Source organism: Sinohyriopsis cumingii, chromosome 10, assembly GCF_028554795.1.
Source record: "Sinohyriopsis cumingii isolate HCF-2022 chromosome 10, ASM2855479v2, whole genome shotgun sequence".
Taxonomy (NCBI): domain Eukaryota; kingdom Metazoa; phylum Mollusca; class Bivalvia; order Unionida; family Unionidae; genus Sinohyriopsis; species Sinohyriopsis cumingii.
Window position 1 is genome coordinate 31,630,696 of NC_142970.1, and position 19,517 is coordinate 31,650,212.

The 19,517-nt window shown below is 35.1% G+C and overlaps 1 protein-coding gene across 1 annotated transcript in view; it reads left to right on the forward strand.

Moving 5' to 3' along the window:
• The window catches only part of LOC149789841 (uncharacterized), a 106,793-nt gene that overhangs the window by 65,923 nt on the left and 21,353 nt on the right, over positions 1 to 19,517 (forward strand). Inside the window, exons 5-6 of the mRNA XM_089973136.1 lie at positions 13,030 to 13,235; positions 16,577 to 16,825. Coding sequence (XP_089829262.1) covers positions 13,030 to 13,235; positions 16,577 to 16,825 — 455 coding nt within the window. The remainder of the gene's footprint in view (positions 1 to 13,029; positions 13,236 to 16,576; positions 16,826 to 19,517) is intronic.

Sequence of the window (19,517 nt, forward strand, 5' to 3'; positions counted from 1 at the left end):
AATAATCAATTTTACATTTGTACTTTTAGGAGTAAATTTATGTCTAGGTTCTACAATAATTATATTTAAAGGTCCAGCAGCAAATTTCATGAAAATATTTAAACTCTTGTTAGTCTGGTTCAGGAATAGTATTATGTTAACTATTGCAAACCCTGTTGGAATTATCTGTTGGATGTCAATGGTACAAGTCCATGAAAATATTTAAACTTTTGTTAGTCTGATTCAGGAATATTATTATGTTAAAGATTGCAATTATGTGTTGGATGTCAAGTCCATTCCTCTTGTTTTTGCAGGCTGAAATATGAAATATTAAATTTGTTCACTTTAACTTTAAATTGCATGGAATCTTACTGCCTTAGATAAAGCTAACACCTAAACCACAGCAAATTCAGAAATGAGAATCAAACATTTTATATTACGGGTACATTAAAAAAATTAGGTATATCCAAATTTTGTAGTTTTTGACATTTTTTTTATATTTCCTTTGACAACTATATGGTCACCTCATTTTTGGTTTAAAAACATCCAACTAGATTCATTTAAATGTTATGATCTCTGATACATATATGCATATAGAAAGTAAAAGAAGGCATATATACATATAGGAGACTATTTGCCAAATCGTGGCACGTAAACACTTCTCCATTTTAGCTTTTTGATGGACATGTGACCTATATTTTTTATTGTGATCTAGCTTGTGCCATGTTCCATTCTGTAAAGCTCATTTAGCGCTTGTATCATGGACTAGCTTGGCACAGGAAATACCACATAACATTCATAGTGCTGGAAATATTTTACATATTTTAGAGGAAATACAATATCTTAAGTCCAACTTGATACATCAAGAAGTTTTCATGGATAAAGCTACCATATCAGCAAATTAAAAATATTTGTTATTGCTCAGAAATATCATACTGTAATATCATCAGTTTTCATGGGGGACCAATTTTCGTGGTTTTCGTTGTTGTCCTGAACCACGAATTTAAATCCCCAATGAAAAATAAGCCACGAAGGATGATGTTCCCCGCTTTTCTTTCACTTTTTTATTCCTAGAGATTAACACAACTACTAGTATTTGATAAATCAATGTCAGTACTGTGATCTGGTAATTAAATATTAGCTTTACCATGTGTTTGTTTTATATTTTAATTTAACCTTTTGAAACAAGAATTATAAATCATTTTATGTTGTTTCAATGCACACGTTCGATAAGGTATCCGATAGCCATACTTTTACACTATTTGCCTTAAATCGATATGTGAATTAAGTAACAACAGAGAGAAAAAGCATAAGGTATTCAAACAGTAGTCATACTGAAAATGAAAGAAAAAATAATACAAAATAACAGAATATGAAAATTAAGTTTAATACTTATTCAAATCGATCCTTCATTCCAGTACAACTGTTGTTGGAACATTTAAATCATTTGAAAGCACATTTCATTTTGTCCATGCATTTTTAATCCAAAAGAACAACAATCCTGTAAAATACTATAACTATTTCTTGAAACACTACTATTAATGAAACACTATGTATATACACTAATTACAGCAGAGTACTAAAGCTGACACTACACATATGTTTGGACAAAGCCACTGTATCAACATCATGTCAATCAAGTCTCATGGTACTCACTAATGTGTCTCAGATAAATAATCCCCCAAATTGCTGAATTAAACAAGTCCAGCTTTCTCAAAACCACTGATAATTAGGTCCGATCTTTCATTCATTGTTGCATGAGCTGCAATTTATCCATTCAGAGTGTGTGTGGGGGGTCTATGTTGAAGCTTACCACTCTTAAGCCACTGTGTTAACGCTATGATTGTCAGAAAGTATTGATGGTGCAACTTCATAGACATTGGTTTAAGAGATCATTCATATGTACTTTTATAACCGATTGGCCAAGTGTTGTTGGCTGCATCAGCTTCCTTTGATGTTGAGCACTCAAAAGAAAACATGGCAAAAATGATCAATTTTGACAGGTGTTTTATTTCTGCTCATAGAGATGGAAGTGTTGATTTAGTGTTATTGGCTGCATTGGCTTTGACTGATGTTATTTACTTGGTTAAAAACACGGTGTAAGTATTGAACTTGCCAGGTCTTTAATTTGTGCTCATACAGTTGGTAGTATTGTTTTAAACATTAAAGTGACAGTCATTTGCATTGGCATAGTTTTATTCTTTTGTATTCTTTATTTTAGGTATTTGTAGAAGTTAAACCATGAAATTGAATACCTACTAATATGCAGACTTTGACAGACATAACCACGAATTTAAGAACCCACAAAAATGCCTTTGTTTTACAAAACCACAAAAATTGAGCCCAGGATAACTACAGTATATGGTTTCAGCACTCAGCTGTTAAAACTGCTAGACATGGTCTTTTCTTGAATATCTGAAATTCTTTTCAGTCAGTAGAACATTAATTCATTCAAGGGACTTTGAGCTCCAGTGGTCAAAGACCAGAGGAGCTCTTTGGAGGTCTGTTGTTTGCTAGCTGAAGATTGTTTGCTATTGCTACATGGAGGATTGCCATGAAACTTTTGTCTAACTGGTCCTAGATATAAAATAGTGAGATATCCAACGTAGAGATAAGCATGAAAATAAATCTTGTTATCCCTACCTCTCCTTAACAGAAACATATGTCATTTTCACCAAATTACTGCTTATGATGTCAAGCTGGGTCTAATTGAAAATGGTGCCAATCTGACATCCAACATAGCCACCGTTAAAGTATCACTATTCATTCTGAATGGGAAATCATATTAACATGGGGTTTCAAGGCAAGAAATTTTTTTCAGAAGAATTTGTCATTTATCATCATTTCTTTAAACACAGTACACATTTCCATTTAACTTATTTCTATTTAAAAGAGAACCTCTATATAAAAGGGAACACGGATACTTTTTCACATGTTTGGTACTAAAATGTGGTTTTCAGAATTGTGCCAATATTCTGTTCAGAGTGAAGACGGTGAGTTTTAAGACCCTTGTAATATATGGCCCATTGTAAAATATATACTAAGAGAAATTGTTGTGTCAAACCTCACCTGTGATTTCTTGGTGGAATTTGCATTTATGAATATTTTTGTTTTCAACTTTACTGCTCATACACCATAAGAAATTATTGAATGGTCTGCTGTTGACCTTCATCCATCAGCACAAGTTTACTATCAATTTTATGACTTTGACTGTTACCATGATACTTTACATCATTTTCATCCAATTGTCTAGAAGATCCATCATGGAAATTTTGCCACTTGTGCATCCAGAATGGCCACAACAATGGTTATCTTGAAAATCTAATTATTGCAAATCCTTCTGAATGAACGATCATGTCAACATGGGATTTCCACTAAAAGTATTTTAATGATGTCTAGTTTTCCTTAGATGAAAATGGTGCCATCAGATATCCAATATTATTATTGCTACTCCTCTGGAATGGAAAGTCATATTGACACAGGGTTTTCATCAGAAAACTTCTTTTGATGTCTTGATGGTACTAAGTCAATGTGGTGTCGTTTTATGTTCATTATTGCCAACACAGTGGCAGTCTTGACCATTTATCTCTGCTTCTCCAAAATGAATGGTCTAAAGAGCATTGCTTTTTCACTAGAAGACTGAATATGCTAATTGTTCCTAAATGAAAATAGCAGTAGTGCAGATTAGAAGTCTATTGATGGGTATCATAGCAGCCATCTTGAAAATCGTGTTATTGCTACTCTTCCTGCCTGAATGGAAAGATGACTGAGTTCAGATATTCACCAGAAGATTTATTTTAATGTCTGTTTGGTTTGTAGTGAAAAAGATGCTGATCTACCACATCAACCATTTTGACAATCTTTCAATACATCTCCTAAATGCAAAGTAATATTGACATGAGATTTTCACCAAAAACTTTATATGGTGTATAGTTAGTAACTAATGAAAATGGTTTGGATCTGATGTCCAATATGGTCTTGACATTATGTGCTTTTTAAGTAGATTGGAATGACTTGATCTTGTGTGAAAATTAGTGGGAACCAGCAGCAACCCTTAAAATGATTCTTTTGAATGTAAGCTATACTGTATCTACATTTTTCTTTGGTGCAGAGTCATTACATACTTACAGAAAGTCTGGATAGATATTGTTCTGTCTGTGTGGGTTCGAGTCCTGGATTTGGCCATGAGGGTATGTGAGAAAGCTTGCCAGTAACTCTTTGTGGGTCAGAGGTTCTTTGCGGGGTTTTCCTGGGTTCTTCCTCCACCAGTAATACTGGTCACCATGTATAGCCTATCTTGTGCCGAAAATGGCATTAAATCCTACAACAACAACAGATGTTGTTTTCTTGAGTTTAACACCATTTTTGATTGCATGATAGTATGTACATGACAGCCAGTATAACAGTGGTGGAAGAACATGGGAAAACCTTGGTAAGAATCACTGTCCCGTGGGAAGCTACTGGCAAGCTTTCTCACCTACTCACATTGGCTGAGCCTGAAACTCAAATCCTTGAAGACATAAGTAAGATGGCAGTGATTGGTAAAGGTGATTGCTTTAATCCACTCAGCCACGGAGGCCCCAAGTGATAAAAGCATTAGATATATTCTCTAGGCTCTTCAAGACATGTGATGGAAAGTGATAAAAACTGTATTCTCTTTGCTCTACAAGACATGTGTTAAGGAGCTTTCATAGACACATATACAGTTACCAGCTGAAATTGATGCATAGACAAACTATGTAAATTTATCATAATGTTGGAAACTGAATAGTATGTGCATTCACCATCTGATTGCATCGTGTCCATAATAGTATTTTTATCGAAAATATGCACAAAATTTATAGAATTTCTTTGCCAGATTCCATTCAAATCCAAATATTGAATTCTCACTAATATACTATACTATACTATATTATTTAAATCTTATTGCTTCACAGTCCTCTGTGGGCAAACTTTAGTGAATGTATGAAAAGAAAACTAACTATTGGTTATAATAATAGTCTTCTTTTTCTGTTAAGCTTTCAAAGATGGAACAATGCCTCCAACATGTTTGGAATTTATGACGTATTCAGTTTTGAAGTAATAAGAAAGTATGTGTTCTCAATGATGACAAGAATATCTAATAGTTCGAACTGTACCTAGAAATCTCTGTGGAACTATGACATTCATTTAAATTCTCATATAATAATTAGATGGAACAAATTACTCTTTACATGTGCTACATAATTTTATTCCTAACAATGCCATTGGTGCAGATGTGTCTGTATACTTGTACATAAGATATGTGATCTTTAATGTTTAAAATAATTTTACTTTATATTTTAATTTAGATGTATGGACTATGTAGTCTGAAATAAGAAATTCTTTTTTATATCTTATTTATAGTAACTTAGGAAGTACTATAGTTTGAGAAACATTCATATATGATCATTATGATAGAGATGTTCAAGGGATTTGATTTCTGACTCGCAATAAATGTTCAAATCAGATATTGGGAGCTTCTGATATGAAACTGAAATTTATGTTGGATGTTGACCTGATAAATTATTTGAGATGAACGATGAAACAGGTTTGTAACTGCCTGTATAAAGTGCTATCTAAAAAAATCACTGGTGAATCATTTTCTAAAGGATAGAGAAAGAAAAACATAAGCAGTGTGTATTGATCTGAATAATTTGTTAATAACTATGACTACACTAATGAAAAAAAGAGTACAATGAAACACCAATATAACATATTTTGTTACCACATGAATTTGTATACAACATGATTGAGCCATCATTTCTGAAATTTTACAGTAATTGTGCCAGTTTCTTAGTATATTACAAACCTTTAAGTGTAAAATTAAATATTAAGCATTTTATTTAATACACGTAGGGGTGTCAATTGTATCAGGTATCTGTCCATTGATAATAACCCAGGTAATAAAATGAGCCATTGGGTACCCATTTACCGCATTCAGTTCTCAAGGTACTAATTTAGATATTCAAACTTCAGTAATTTAAAATTTTTGAATGTTCATGATCAAACCTATATTTAATGGTATAGACATATCCTTGATGCAAATTTCAGAAGACAAGAAAACCTTATAAGCTATGTCATTTGTTTAATCGACTGGTACATGTGCTTCAGGCATGCTCTGAATTGAGCACAAATAGACAAATTGTAATTTCCGTTATGAGTTTGCCAAAACCAGGTTTGTAAAAGTATTGAAATTCCATCAGTAAACATTGGATCTATTTATTCTCAGTTACATCTAGCATAAAAGTTTTATATATTCTTTTTCATTAAAATTGAACTTTCGTTATCATCCAGTCCTTGCCAGCCTAACCCATATATGCTGTATTTTATGTTCACTCATTTCTAGACTCGTTTGACTGCACTGGTGGCCAAGTGGTTGGAGCGTTCGCTTTAGATGCAGGATGTCATGGGTTTGATCCCCGGCCGAGTCATACCAAAGACTTTAAAAAATGGTACTAATAGCTGCCTCATTTAGCGCTCAGCATTAAGAGGCTAGTTTTAGGACTGGTGTCAGGATAACGCGCCTAGGTGGGACATGATGCTACATGATGCCCCAGTGCTATACATCACTATAAACTGCCACACTGCAGACATCATAGCGATAATGACTGCAAAATTGTTAAAGCTACGTAAAAAAATCCAAATCACACAAATCAAAATCACACTAGACTGGTTCCCATTCTTCCATATCATTAGCAAGTCCTTTGTGCACTCACATGACCAATTGGTCAGGTAGACAGGTTACCTTTCACACCACTCCATATTGTGTTTTCTCTTATGTTGAAGATAAGAAGACCATTATAGCATAGTTAATATAAATTCTTGTCTAAAATAGTAAGAGAAGAAAATTGAGAAAACATTATAAAGATTATTTAGAATTTATTTTATAATAGTATACCGCTCCGGTGGCCTAGTGGTTAGAGTGTCCATCTTGGATGCGGGAGGTCATGGGTTCGATTCCCTGGCCAAGTCATACCAAAGACTTAAAAAGTGGTACTAACAGCTGCCTCACTTGGCGCTCAGCATTAAGAGGTTAGTGTTAGGACTAGTCGGCCTGGAGTCAGGATAATGTGACTGGGTGGGACAACATGCTACATGTCTGCGGCATGATGCCTCAGTGCTAGACATCACTATAAACTGCCACACTGCAGACATTGTAGTGATATGACTGAAAAATTGTTAAAGCTACGTTAAAAATCCAAATCACACACACATTATAATAGTAAAATGCAAAATGAATGGCAGTTTCAATCAAACTGTTATTTGGTCTGTTCTTTTACAAATTAGCAGAACACTATGGTGGCTTAAGTGATTAGAGCATCCACTTTGGATGTGGGAGTTCGTGGATTTGAACCCTGGCCGAGTCATACCAGAGTCTTATAAAAATGGTACTAACAGGTTTTAGTTAGTTGCATTCGAAAGACGCTTTATTTTGCAAGATTTTTACGTTAAAAGGAAAAATGGTGAAATTAATTAATAAATAATATTCCAAATTAAAACTTTTGGCTTGTGCTCAACATCACGCGAGTTTGGCTTGCAAAGCTCTTTATGACAGTGATTCAATCAATGCCACTATTGTACAACATACCAGCTATTTTAATTTGCTAAGCCTTTCATGACTATGACTCAGTCTGTGCAACCATATTATTTCTGTTAATGTTTTATTTAGTACAATTTGCTTCTTTTGTCATTTTGCAAGACTATCCCTACAATAAAGTACAAAAATAATATATTTCTTAGTGCAGTCAGATCTATCTAAATGATCACCAGTATATTATAGCAGTCAAACAGTCTCAATAGGCATTCTAATTTCCTTTATGATTCATATATATAATGGTTACTTATTTTTGGCAGTGAGTGGCCAGTCGATTCCTGATGACAAAATAGTTTATTCATTAAATACATTCCCACAATCACATTAACATTAGGAATATAAGCCTGTCACCTCCTGAATCCATATCCACCAAAGGATGAGGATTACTCTATTTTGTTTAAATCAATAATTACAAAGGACAGTAACTCTTGCACATTACCTGCCCTTGCCACTGTTAGGTGTTGCAGCTTTTAAGCTTTGCTTCCTTTCACAGCATCATACAAGATAAGCCCCCCCCCCATTAATCCAAGTCTATGTGTATGAAATTCAAGCCATCCATTGCAGATTTTGGATTTGGACTCGTTTTAGACCACAAGAACTTGGGCATACTGTCTTCAGTTTGCACGCTGTCATGGGTGTTATTATGTGAAATATTTATTGCATTATTAACACACTAAATGCAGAAGATGCAAGAAATGCAAAGTGAGAGAAGACAGACAAGTTTTGACTGGCATGTTCAAAATGTTACCCTCTACTACCCATTCTGCACATGCTATTCATGATGTGAAGAAACCTGGTTCATCATTCTGCAAAAATCAGCAAAAGGCAAAGAAAGGGGGGGGGGTGATGTAAAACCAGAACAAATGGATGTACTAAGTATACATCCAAATGCAGCATTAGTTGTAAATCTTGTCAGGAGTGCAACTGGGATCATCCCCACCTAAAATCAGGACAATTCTTTCCATTATGAAATCAGCAGGTTTATGGTAGAGGAATGCAAATTTCTTGCAGTCACTATTGGATATGCCAGCTTTTTCAAGATGGAGACAGTGAGATCTGTCCAACTCTCCATCCAAAGTCACTGTTGGATATGCTAGCTTTTCAAGATGTAGACAGTGAGATCTGTCCAACTCTACATCCAAAGTCACTGTTGGATATGCCAGCTTTTCAAGATGGAGACAGTGAGATCTGTCCAACTCTACATCCAAAGTCACTGTTGGATATGCCAGCTTTTCAAGATGGAGACAGTGAGATCTGTCCAACTCTCCATCCAAAGGGATGAGTATGCAGTCAGTCTCATATTTGCTTCACATCTCGGCTGACGAAGTTAGGACAGTTGCAATAAACATTGCATGTTAGTGAACCTTGGATGGTGATCCGAGTACAGTTCTCTAGCTTTGTCTCACAGACCTCTCATCCTAAATAGCTCAGCTTTATGTCCATTACCTATTTAACTTTTTCCAAAGCCACCTAGCTCAAGAAGTTAATTTCAACAAAAATATATAAATACATTATTCATTTTAATTTTCATTTTATAAATATTTTATTTTTTGGTTAAATAAAGCAAGTAAAAGAAGTGAAAAAATATATGCATCTACAAAGTTTTCTTTTTCCATTTTATTTATTTTTGGTTACTTATACAAGTTAGCCTGCACTGCCAACTTGTATTATTTTAATGCCATAAAGCTTGGTACATACTGAAATAAGTGGAGTGTGTGGACACATTAAAAATTTATTTATGGAGAACTTGAGTCACATGTCTTCAATTTATTCAACAGTTAATAATGTGTGAGACTAAATGCCATTACGTCATTAAATTTTTTTAAATAAAATTTGTTTCGGAGATAAGGCTTTTTTTATGAAGTATTATCTCGTCTCATAATTAAACTATCAACAAATATGTTGTATTGTGGCCTGAGTGGTGAGGTCAGTATACATCATGACAACTATATCATTGGATCACCAATATGGACATGTGTATACATACACACAAACATACAAAGACATTCATTTACATGGGAAGAGATGCAAACTTTGGAAATGAAGAGTTATGATTAAATGCAAGTAAATGATGATAAGGGACAATAATAAATGTACATGCAGTATTATATTGACTGATGACAAGGGACAATAATACATGTACATACAGTATTATAGTGACTGATGACAAGGGACAATAATACATGTACATACAGTATTATTGTGAATGATGACATGGGACAATAATACATGTACACACAGTATTATAGTAAATGATGATAAGGGACTATAATACATGCACATACAGTATTATAGTGAATGATGACATGGGACAATAATACATGTACATACAGTATTATAGTGAATGATGACATGGGACAATAATACATGCACATACAGTATTATAGTGAATGATGACATGGGACAATAATACATGCACATACAGTAGTATAGTGAATGATGACATGGGACAATAATACATGTACATACAGTATAATAGTGAATGATGACATGGGACAATAATACATGTGCATACAGTATTATAGTGACTGATGACAAGGGACAATAGTACATGTACATACAGTATTATAGTGAATGATGACATGGGACAAAAATACATGTGCATACAGTATTATAGTGAATGATGACATGGGACAATAATACATGCACATACAATAGTATAGTGAATGATGCCATGGGACAATAATACATGTACATACAGTATTATAGTGAATGATGACAAGGGACAATAATACATGTACATACAGTATTATAGTGACTGATGACAAGGGACAATAGTACATGTACATACAGTACTATACTGAATGATGACATGGGACAATAATACATGTGCATACAGTATTATAGTGAATGATGACATGGGACAATAATACATGTACATACAGTATTATAGTGAATGATGACATGGGACAATAATACATGTACATACAATATTATAGTGAATGATGACATGGGACAATAATACATGTACATACAGTATTATAGTGAATGATGACATGGGACAATAATACATGCACATACAGTATTACAGTGAATGATGACATGGGAAAATAATACATGTACATACAATATTATAGTGACTGATGACAAGGGACAATAGTACATGTACATACAGTATTATAGTGAATGATGACATGGGACAATAATACATGTGCATACAGTATTATAGTGACTGATGAAATGGGACAATAATACATGTACATGCAGTATTATAGTGATTGATGAGAAGGAACAATAATACATGTACATACAGTATTACAGTGACTGATGAGAAGGAACAATAATACATGTATATACAGTATTATAGTGAATAATGACAAGGAACAATAATACATGTGCATGTATATTATGGTGAATGATGACAGGGATCAATAATACATGTACATGCAGTATTACAGTGAATGAAGACAGGGAACATACAGGATTTTAGTGAATGATGACAAGGAACAATAATACATGTACATACAGTATTATAGTGAATGATGACAGGTAACAATAATACATGTACGTGCAGTATTACAGTAAATGATGACATGGAACAATAATATACATACAGTATTGTAGTGAATGATGACAAGGAGGAACAATAACACATGTACATGCAGTATTTTAGTGAATGATGATAATAGTCAATAATACATGTACTTGCAGTATTGTAGTGAATGATGACAGGGAACAATAGCACATGTAAGTGCATATTATAGTGATTGATGACGGACAATAATACAGACAAGTATTACAGAGCATGATGACAGAGAACAATTTTTAAATACATATACATGTGGTATAATGTGTATTGCACTGTTTTGCATGCATTGCAGACTGTACATTACTGCACAGTGTATCAGAACTGAATCACACTTTTCGATAAATGTATCAGAACTGGATCATACGTCCTGAAAGAAGAGGTGTGAAAGCAAGTAGCCATAACAGGCAGGAAGAGTGAATCCAGAATAATTATCATTTGGGCAAAAGGGACTTTAACATCATTTGGGTGTGAGAGAAGGGGATAATATGAGGACTCTAATATCATTTGGGTGTGAGAGGAGGGGATAATATGAGGACTCTAACATCATTTGGGTGTGAGAGGAGGGGATAATATGAGGACTCTAACATCATTTGGGTGTGAGAGGAGGGGATAATATGAGGACTCTAACATCATTTGGGTGTGAGAGGAGGGGATAATATGGGGACTTTAACATATTTGGGTGTGAGAGGATATGAGGACTCTAACATCATTTGGGTGTGAAAGGAGGGCATAATATGAGGACTCTAACATATTTGGGTGTGAGAGGAGGGGATAATATGGGGACTCTAACATCATTTGGGTGTGAGAGGAGGGGATAATATGAGGACTCTAACATCATTTGGGTGTGAGAGGAGGGGATAATATGAGGACTCTAACATCATTTGGGTGTGAGAGGAGGGGATAATATGAGGACTCTAACATCATTTGGGTGTGAGAGGAGGGGATAATATGAGGACTCTAACATCATTTGGGTGTGAGAGGAGGGGATAATATGAGGACTCTAACATATTTGGGTGTGAGAGGAGGGGATAATATGAGGACTCTAACATCATTTGGGTGTGAGAGGAGAGGATAATATGAGGACTCTAACATCATTTGGGTGTGAGAGGAGGGGATAATATGAGGACTCTAACATCATTTGGGTGTGAGAGGAGGGGATAATATGAGGACTTTAGCATTATTTGGGTGTTAGAGGAGGGGATAATATGGGGACTTTAGCATCATTTGGGTGTGAGAGGAGGGGATAATACAAGGACTCTAACATCATTTTGGTGTGAAAGGAGGGGATAATATGAGGACTAACATCATTTGGGTGTGAGAGGAGGGGATAATATGAGGACTCTAACATCATTTGGGTGTGAGAGGAAGGGATAATATGAGGACTCTAACATCATTTGGGTGTGAGAGGAGGGGATGATATGAGGACTCTAACATATTTGGGTGTGAGAGGAGGGGATAATATGGGGACTTTAGCATCATTTGGGTGTGAGAGGAGGGGATAATATGAGGACTTTAACATCATTTGGGTGTGAGAGGAGAGGATAATATGAGGACTCTAACATCATTTGGGTGTGAGAGGAGGGGATAATATGAGGACTCTAACATCATTTGGGTGTGAGAGGAGGGGATAATATGAGGACTCTAACATCATTTGAGTGTGAGAGGAGGGGATAATATGGGGACTTTAGCATCATTTGGGTGTGAGAGGATTTATATTTTTATTTGGCTGCTTCTGGTTTAAACATAAAGAAAATAACTTGTTGATGGTGGTGAAGTGAGCAATAAATCAGATTAGTGGTCATGGAGGTGATGGTGACAAAGTAGAAAGGAGAATAGGAAAGAACATTAATTTAGGAACTGTTATCTAAATTAAAGATGAAGATTTCAACCTAAACAGTTTCTTTAGCAGATTTGAATGCAGAAGACGTGGACACTGAAAATGAGCATAGCAAAGGAAATGTTGAAGGTTGGGAAAGCAGTGACACAGAATATGATTTGGACACAGAATATGATTGGGATTCAGAATATGATTGCGATTCAGAACATGGTTCGGACACAGAAGATACTGTGGATTCAGAAGGCAGGGACATAGAAGATGCTGAAGCAGAAAAGGTATATCCATGAGCGTGTCATGATGTCAGTCATTCATTAGAATATAAAAGCTTCAGATCTTTTGCTTCAATAGATTAATACTTGTTAATAACTGAATCTGTTGCTGACCAGAAAAGTAAGTTCTCTGGCTATATATATATATATATATATATATATATATATATATATATATATATATATATATATATAATACAACATAATTTTTTGTTGTTTATAATTTTCATACTTGGATGGCAAATTGAGCAAAGAAGAGAATATCCATAAATGGTATTTATTTTCCCATTTGTTTGCTAATTAATACTATAACTGTATTTCCAAAATAGTAGCAGGTTTCTATCAGACAATGCCTGCAACATGTCATACTTCTCATGTTAAGGGTATCCAATAAGATTCACAAAACTAGTGAATACAAAATAGTTAAAAAAAAACTAAAATGTCAAACCTGAAAAAGTAGCTGTTAGAACTATCCAAAAAAACAAGATTGATTCATCTATCAAAAAAAATTTACTTTTCAAAACAAAAGATAGATTGGTTGGAATAAGAAGTGAAATTTTCATATCCCAAGGCTGTTAAGTTGTTGCATTTCAATTGATAATAATGAATATTAATCAATTTGAGTTTGGTTTAGAATATGTAATGTGCTACCGTAATAATGGATAGTTTCCTGTGCTACTGGCATGTATAAACTTTGTGTGACCCTTGGTTATGTATCATGTGCTATGTGTCATGAACTATTATACCTGTTTTGACCAAATGTGGCAATAGTTATCATGGCTAGAAGAGTTTTCAGATTATGTAAATTATGCCATTCTTTGGTCAAGTATGGATGACATGGTAAACAGTAAATATTATTTTAATCCTCTGGCCAGAATTGGATCATAACTTGAGAAAAAGCATCATGGCTAGAAGGCCTTTTAGGTTTGTACAAACAAAGCCAATCAATGTTCATACATGGTACCTTTGTACAAATGATGCCAATCAACCTTCAAACATGGTACCTTTGTGCAAATGATGCCAATCAATCATCAAACATGGTACCTTTGTACAAATGATGCCAATCAACCTTCAAACATGGTACCTTTGTGCAAATGATGCCAATCAACCATCAAACATGGTACCTTTGTACAAATGATGCCAATCAACCTTCAAACATGGTACCTTTGTACAAATGATGCCAATCAACCTTCAAACATGGTACCTTTGTATAAATCATGCCAATCAACCTTCAAACATTGTACCTTTCTATAAATCATGCCAAACAAACTTTAAACATATGAGCATACAAATGTGTACAAAAGAAGATTCACCATGAAATATAGCTGTGGTACTAAAAGAAGAACATTGAAAAGACATTTCCAATACTGTATAACATAATTTGATTACATCTGACAACATTTTGGCATGAATACACTTCAAAGGTATTCTTAGAATTTCATTCCACCATGAAAATGACAGTTTTCACTAAAATTAGAAAAATCTTTAAAAGTCTTGTGCAGAAGTGCAAAGAGAATTTAAGCAAACATGACAAAGTATCCTGGCATAAAGACATTTCATATTTTGTACAAATTATACCAATCCACCATCATATATGGCCACCATTACTAAAATTGATACATTTTTAAAGGACTGATTCTCACAAATTCCACAATAGAATTTGACAAATGTGACAGCATCTTGGCATATGGTACTTTTAGGTTTATACAAGTAATGTCGATCTACCAACAGATATGCCCATCATGACTAATTTAAGGGGATAAAAATTTGAAATGATATCTCTAAAACATTGAATAGGATGTGTTCAGTCTTGAATGGAACATTCTGACATGGAGGCATTGATGTTGATCTGTCACCAAATATGGCCACCATTACTAAAGGGGATACAAATTTGAAATGATATCTCTAAAAACATTGAATAGGATGTGTTCAGTCTTGAATGGAACATTCTGACATGAAGACTTTGATGATGATCTGTCATCAAATATGGCCACCATTACTAAAGGGGATAAAAATTTGAAATGATATCTCTAAAAACATTGAATATGATATATACAGTCTTGAATGGAACATTCTGATATGGAGACCTTGATGTTGATCTGTCATCAAATATGGCCACCATTACTAAAGGGGACAAAAATTTGAAATGATATCTCTAAAAACATTGAATAGGATGTGTTCAGTCTTGAATGGAACATTCTGACATGGAGACCTTGATGTTGATCTGTCATCAAATATGGCCACCATTACTAATGGGGATAAAAAATTTCAATGATATCTCTAAAAACATTGAATAGGATGTGTTCAGTCTTGAATGGAACATTCTGACATGGAGACTTTGATGTTGATCTGTCATCAAATATGGCCACCATTACTAAAAATAGAGAAGCATTTGAACAACTCACAAAGCACCGCTCAACTTAATTTTACTAACTTTGGGAGAAAATATCCTGATTTGAATGGTTTCAAATATGTGTACTTGATATCAATCCACCAATAAATGATGACTTAAGAGTTACTATTCCTTATGTGTATAAATGTTGACTAAATAGTCACTATTCCTTATGGGTATAAATGTTGACTAAATAGTCACTATTCCTTATGTGTATAAATGTTGACTAAATAGTCACTATTCCTTATGTGTATAAAAACATTCAGCCAGCAGACTTTGACAACTATGACATAATGCCTCTTGGCATAGTTGCTTTTAAATATACAACAAATGATGCTGATCTGGGAACAGAGATTGATAATAATGGAAAGACTTATGAAATCAGTAAATTAACTGTGGTTTTCATAAAATATGCTATGTACGATATTACATGACCTTTCAACAGAAAGCATCCTATTGACCCATATTTATTGGTTATCTGTTCTTGAAATTGTTTATTAGGCATCAGTTATTGAAGTTTGTGATGTTGGGTCCACTGGTTGACATTTGTTTAATGCACAAAAATTATGTACAATTCCACAAATACTATTATATGTGGTAAAGTAGGCAAGTTTGCCATTACTCATTTTGTGCCCTTTTATTTCCTATTTTAAAGTAGGCAAGTTTGCCATTATTCATTTTGTGCCCTTTTATTTCCTATTTCAAAGTAGGCAAGTTTGCCATTACTCATTTTGTGCCCTTTTATTTCCTATTTCAAAGTAGACAAGTTTGCCATTACTCATTTTGTGCCCTTTTATTTCCTATTTCAAAGTAGGCAAGTTTGCCATTACTCATTTTGTGCCCTTTTATTTCCTATTTCAAAGTAGGCAAGTTTGCCATTACTCATTTTGTGCCCTTTTTGTTCCTATTTCAAAGTAGGTGAGTTTGGCATTGCTCATCTTTTTTTCTATTTCAGTATCGTCATGAGATATGTGAGAAATACTTCAGAAAGATCCGCTATTATCTAAGAGACAAACCTACCAGGTTTCATTTGGTCAATGAGGACTTTGCCATTGACAACACAATTGTAGACCCGAAATTGAAGGATTTGAAGAAAAAAATTGTAGAAGTTGCTTCTAGTCAGACATATTGGGGTGAGGAGATACCTGCACGGTGGATCCCGCTGGAACAAGAGCTGATGAGGCTCAGGGCTGCTGGAATCAAGGTATGCAATTCCATGCAAGAATTAAAACACAAGTGGCAAATTTTAAATATTTCATGCCCTCACTGCAATAACAGAAGTGGCATATTGTTTTGCTGCTGTACGTATTTTGCATGTCTTGGAAGCATTTTGGCACAATGGCACAAGACATTAAGGGGAAACTTACATCCGAATGATGGTCATAAGTTGGCAGCCAGTTTAGCATTTGCGGTTGCCAAATCAGTGTTTAATCATTTTTAATGTATATTTGCACTTTTTGGACTCTCTGTCCAAACACTTTGCATGGTTGACCGAAATTATTTAAGGTTGACATTTGAAACTTCTGTGATAAATAGAAGACATAATTTAATTTGCAGATTATTACCAAATTACAGCTGTTTCAATCCTTTTGTGCATTTTAAAACTTTTTTGTTTGTTTTGGTGACCAAAACCTTTGTATGTATGTGTGTGTGTGTGAGAATGAGAGAAAGAGAGAGATTAGTGGACTGATTGCCTGTACCTTACCTAAAAAAAAAAATGGCCAACGTGTGAGACAGAGAGAATTTTTTATTGTGTCAATAACACAATAAAAGTTTATCTGTCTCTGTCACAACACACATGCTATTTAATTATTGAGACAAGCTATGAATTAATGATTAACCAACTTGTGTTGTGACAGAGAGAGAAATTTGTATTGTGTTACTAATGTATAGATAATAGGTCTCATTAATTAACCAACATGTGTGCTGCAGAGAGAGGCAGGAGACAGATATTTTTAATGTGTTAGTATTTCATAGCTTATCTAATAAGAGTCAACTTGTATGACTTTAAAGTTTGTAACAAGTTGCTTTGAATCACATGAGGCATGCAGTGCAGCAACCATGCTTGCTGTGGTTAAGCATGTAGGTACACCACACATGCATGCTGTGGTTATGGTAGTAGAACATATATTCATGCTGTGGTAGTGCCTGTAGAGTATGCTTGCATACTATGAGTGTGGCATTAGAACACATACATATCTTGTGGTAGTGCCAGTAGAATACGGGGCCCCCGAGTGGCCAAGTGGTCTAAAGCGCTCACCATTCCGGATCACTGCCATCTCAACTCTGTCTGCGTGGGTTCGAGTCCAAGGATCGGCTAGCATGGGTACGTGGGAAAGCCTGTCAGTAGCTTCTCGTGGGTCAGTAGTTCTTCCATGGGTTTTCCAGGGCTCTTCCTCCACCTGTTATACTGGCCGCCATGTATAGCCTATCTTGTGCTGAAAAATGGTGTTAAACCCTAGATAACAACAACAACCAGCAGAATACATATACGTGTTGTAGTAGTGACTGTAGAGTAAAACTGCATGCTGGTAGTGACTAAAGTGCGCATGCATGCTGTGGTAGTGCTATAGAAGATATACATGATGTGGTGCCAGTAGAACAGGCATTCATTCATGCTGTGTATGTAGATGACAGATTCATGCCGTAGTAGTGTCAGGAGAAGACACATGATTGCTGCTATAGCTCCAGTAGTGTACACGTATATGATGCAGTATTGCCTATATAACATGTATGATGTGGTTACAGTGCCTATAGAACATATATGATGTGGTAATGCCTATAGAACTTGAATGATGTGGTAATGCCTATAGAACGTGTATGATGTGGTTACAGTGCCTATAGAACATGTATGCTGTGGAAGTGCCTATAGAATATGTATGGTGTGGTATTGCCTATAGAACATGTATGATGTGGTAATGCCTATAGAACATGTATGATGTGGTAATGCCAGTGTAATATATATACGTCCTGTGGTAGTGCCAGTAAAACAAGCATATATGCTGTGGTAGTGCCAGTATAACATATATATGCTGTGGTAGTGCCAATAGAACACATGCATGCTGTAGTAGTGTCAGTAGCACAAACATACATCATGTGTTAGTGCCAATAGAACACATATATGCTGTGTTAGTGCCAATAGAACACATGTATGCTGTGGTAGTGCCAATAGAACACATGTATGCTGTGGTAGTGCCAATAGAACACAATTGCATGCTGCAGTAGTATCAGTAGAACAAACATGCATATTGTGGTAATGCCAACAGAATGCAGATGCATGATGTGGTAGTGCCATAGAGCACACATATATGATGTAATAATACCAGTAGAGCACAAAGGTATGCAGCAGTAATGCTGATATAACACACACACATGCTGTGGTAGTACCAGTGGAACACGTATGCATAATCTGTTAGTGCCAGTAGAACATACATGCATAATATGTCAGTGCCAATAGAGTACTCTTGATAATAGAACACGCATGCTATAGTGTACCAGTAAATGAGACATGCATGTTGTTGTATTACGAGTACACATACTATTGCTGTGGTAGTGCCAGTAAAACACACGTATGATATAACACACATACATGCTGTGGTAGTGCCAGTAGAACACAAATAAATGCTGTGGTAGTGCCGAACAACACATACATGCTGTGATAGTGCCAGTAGAACACACATACATGCTGTGGTAGTGCCAGTACAACACATAAATGCTGTGGTAGTGCCAGTAGAACACACATACATGCTGTGGTAGTGACAGTAGAACACACATACATGCTGTGGTAGTGACAGTAGAACACACATAAATGCTGTGGTAGTGCCAGAACAACACATACATGCTGTGATAGTGCCAGTAGAACACACAAGCATGTTGTTGGCCATTGGCCAATAGAG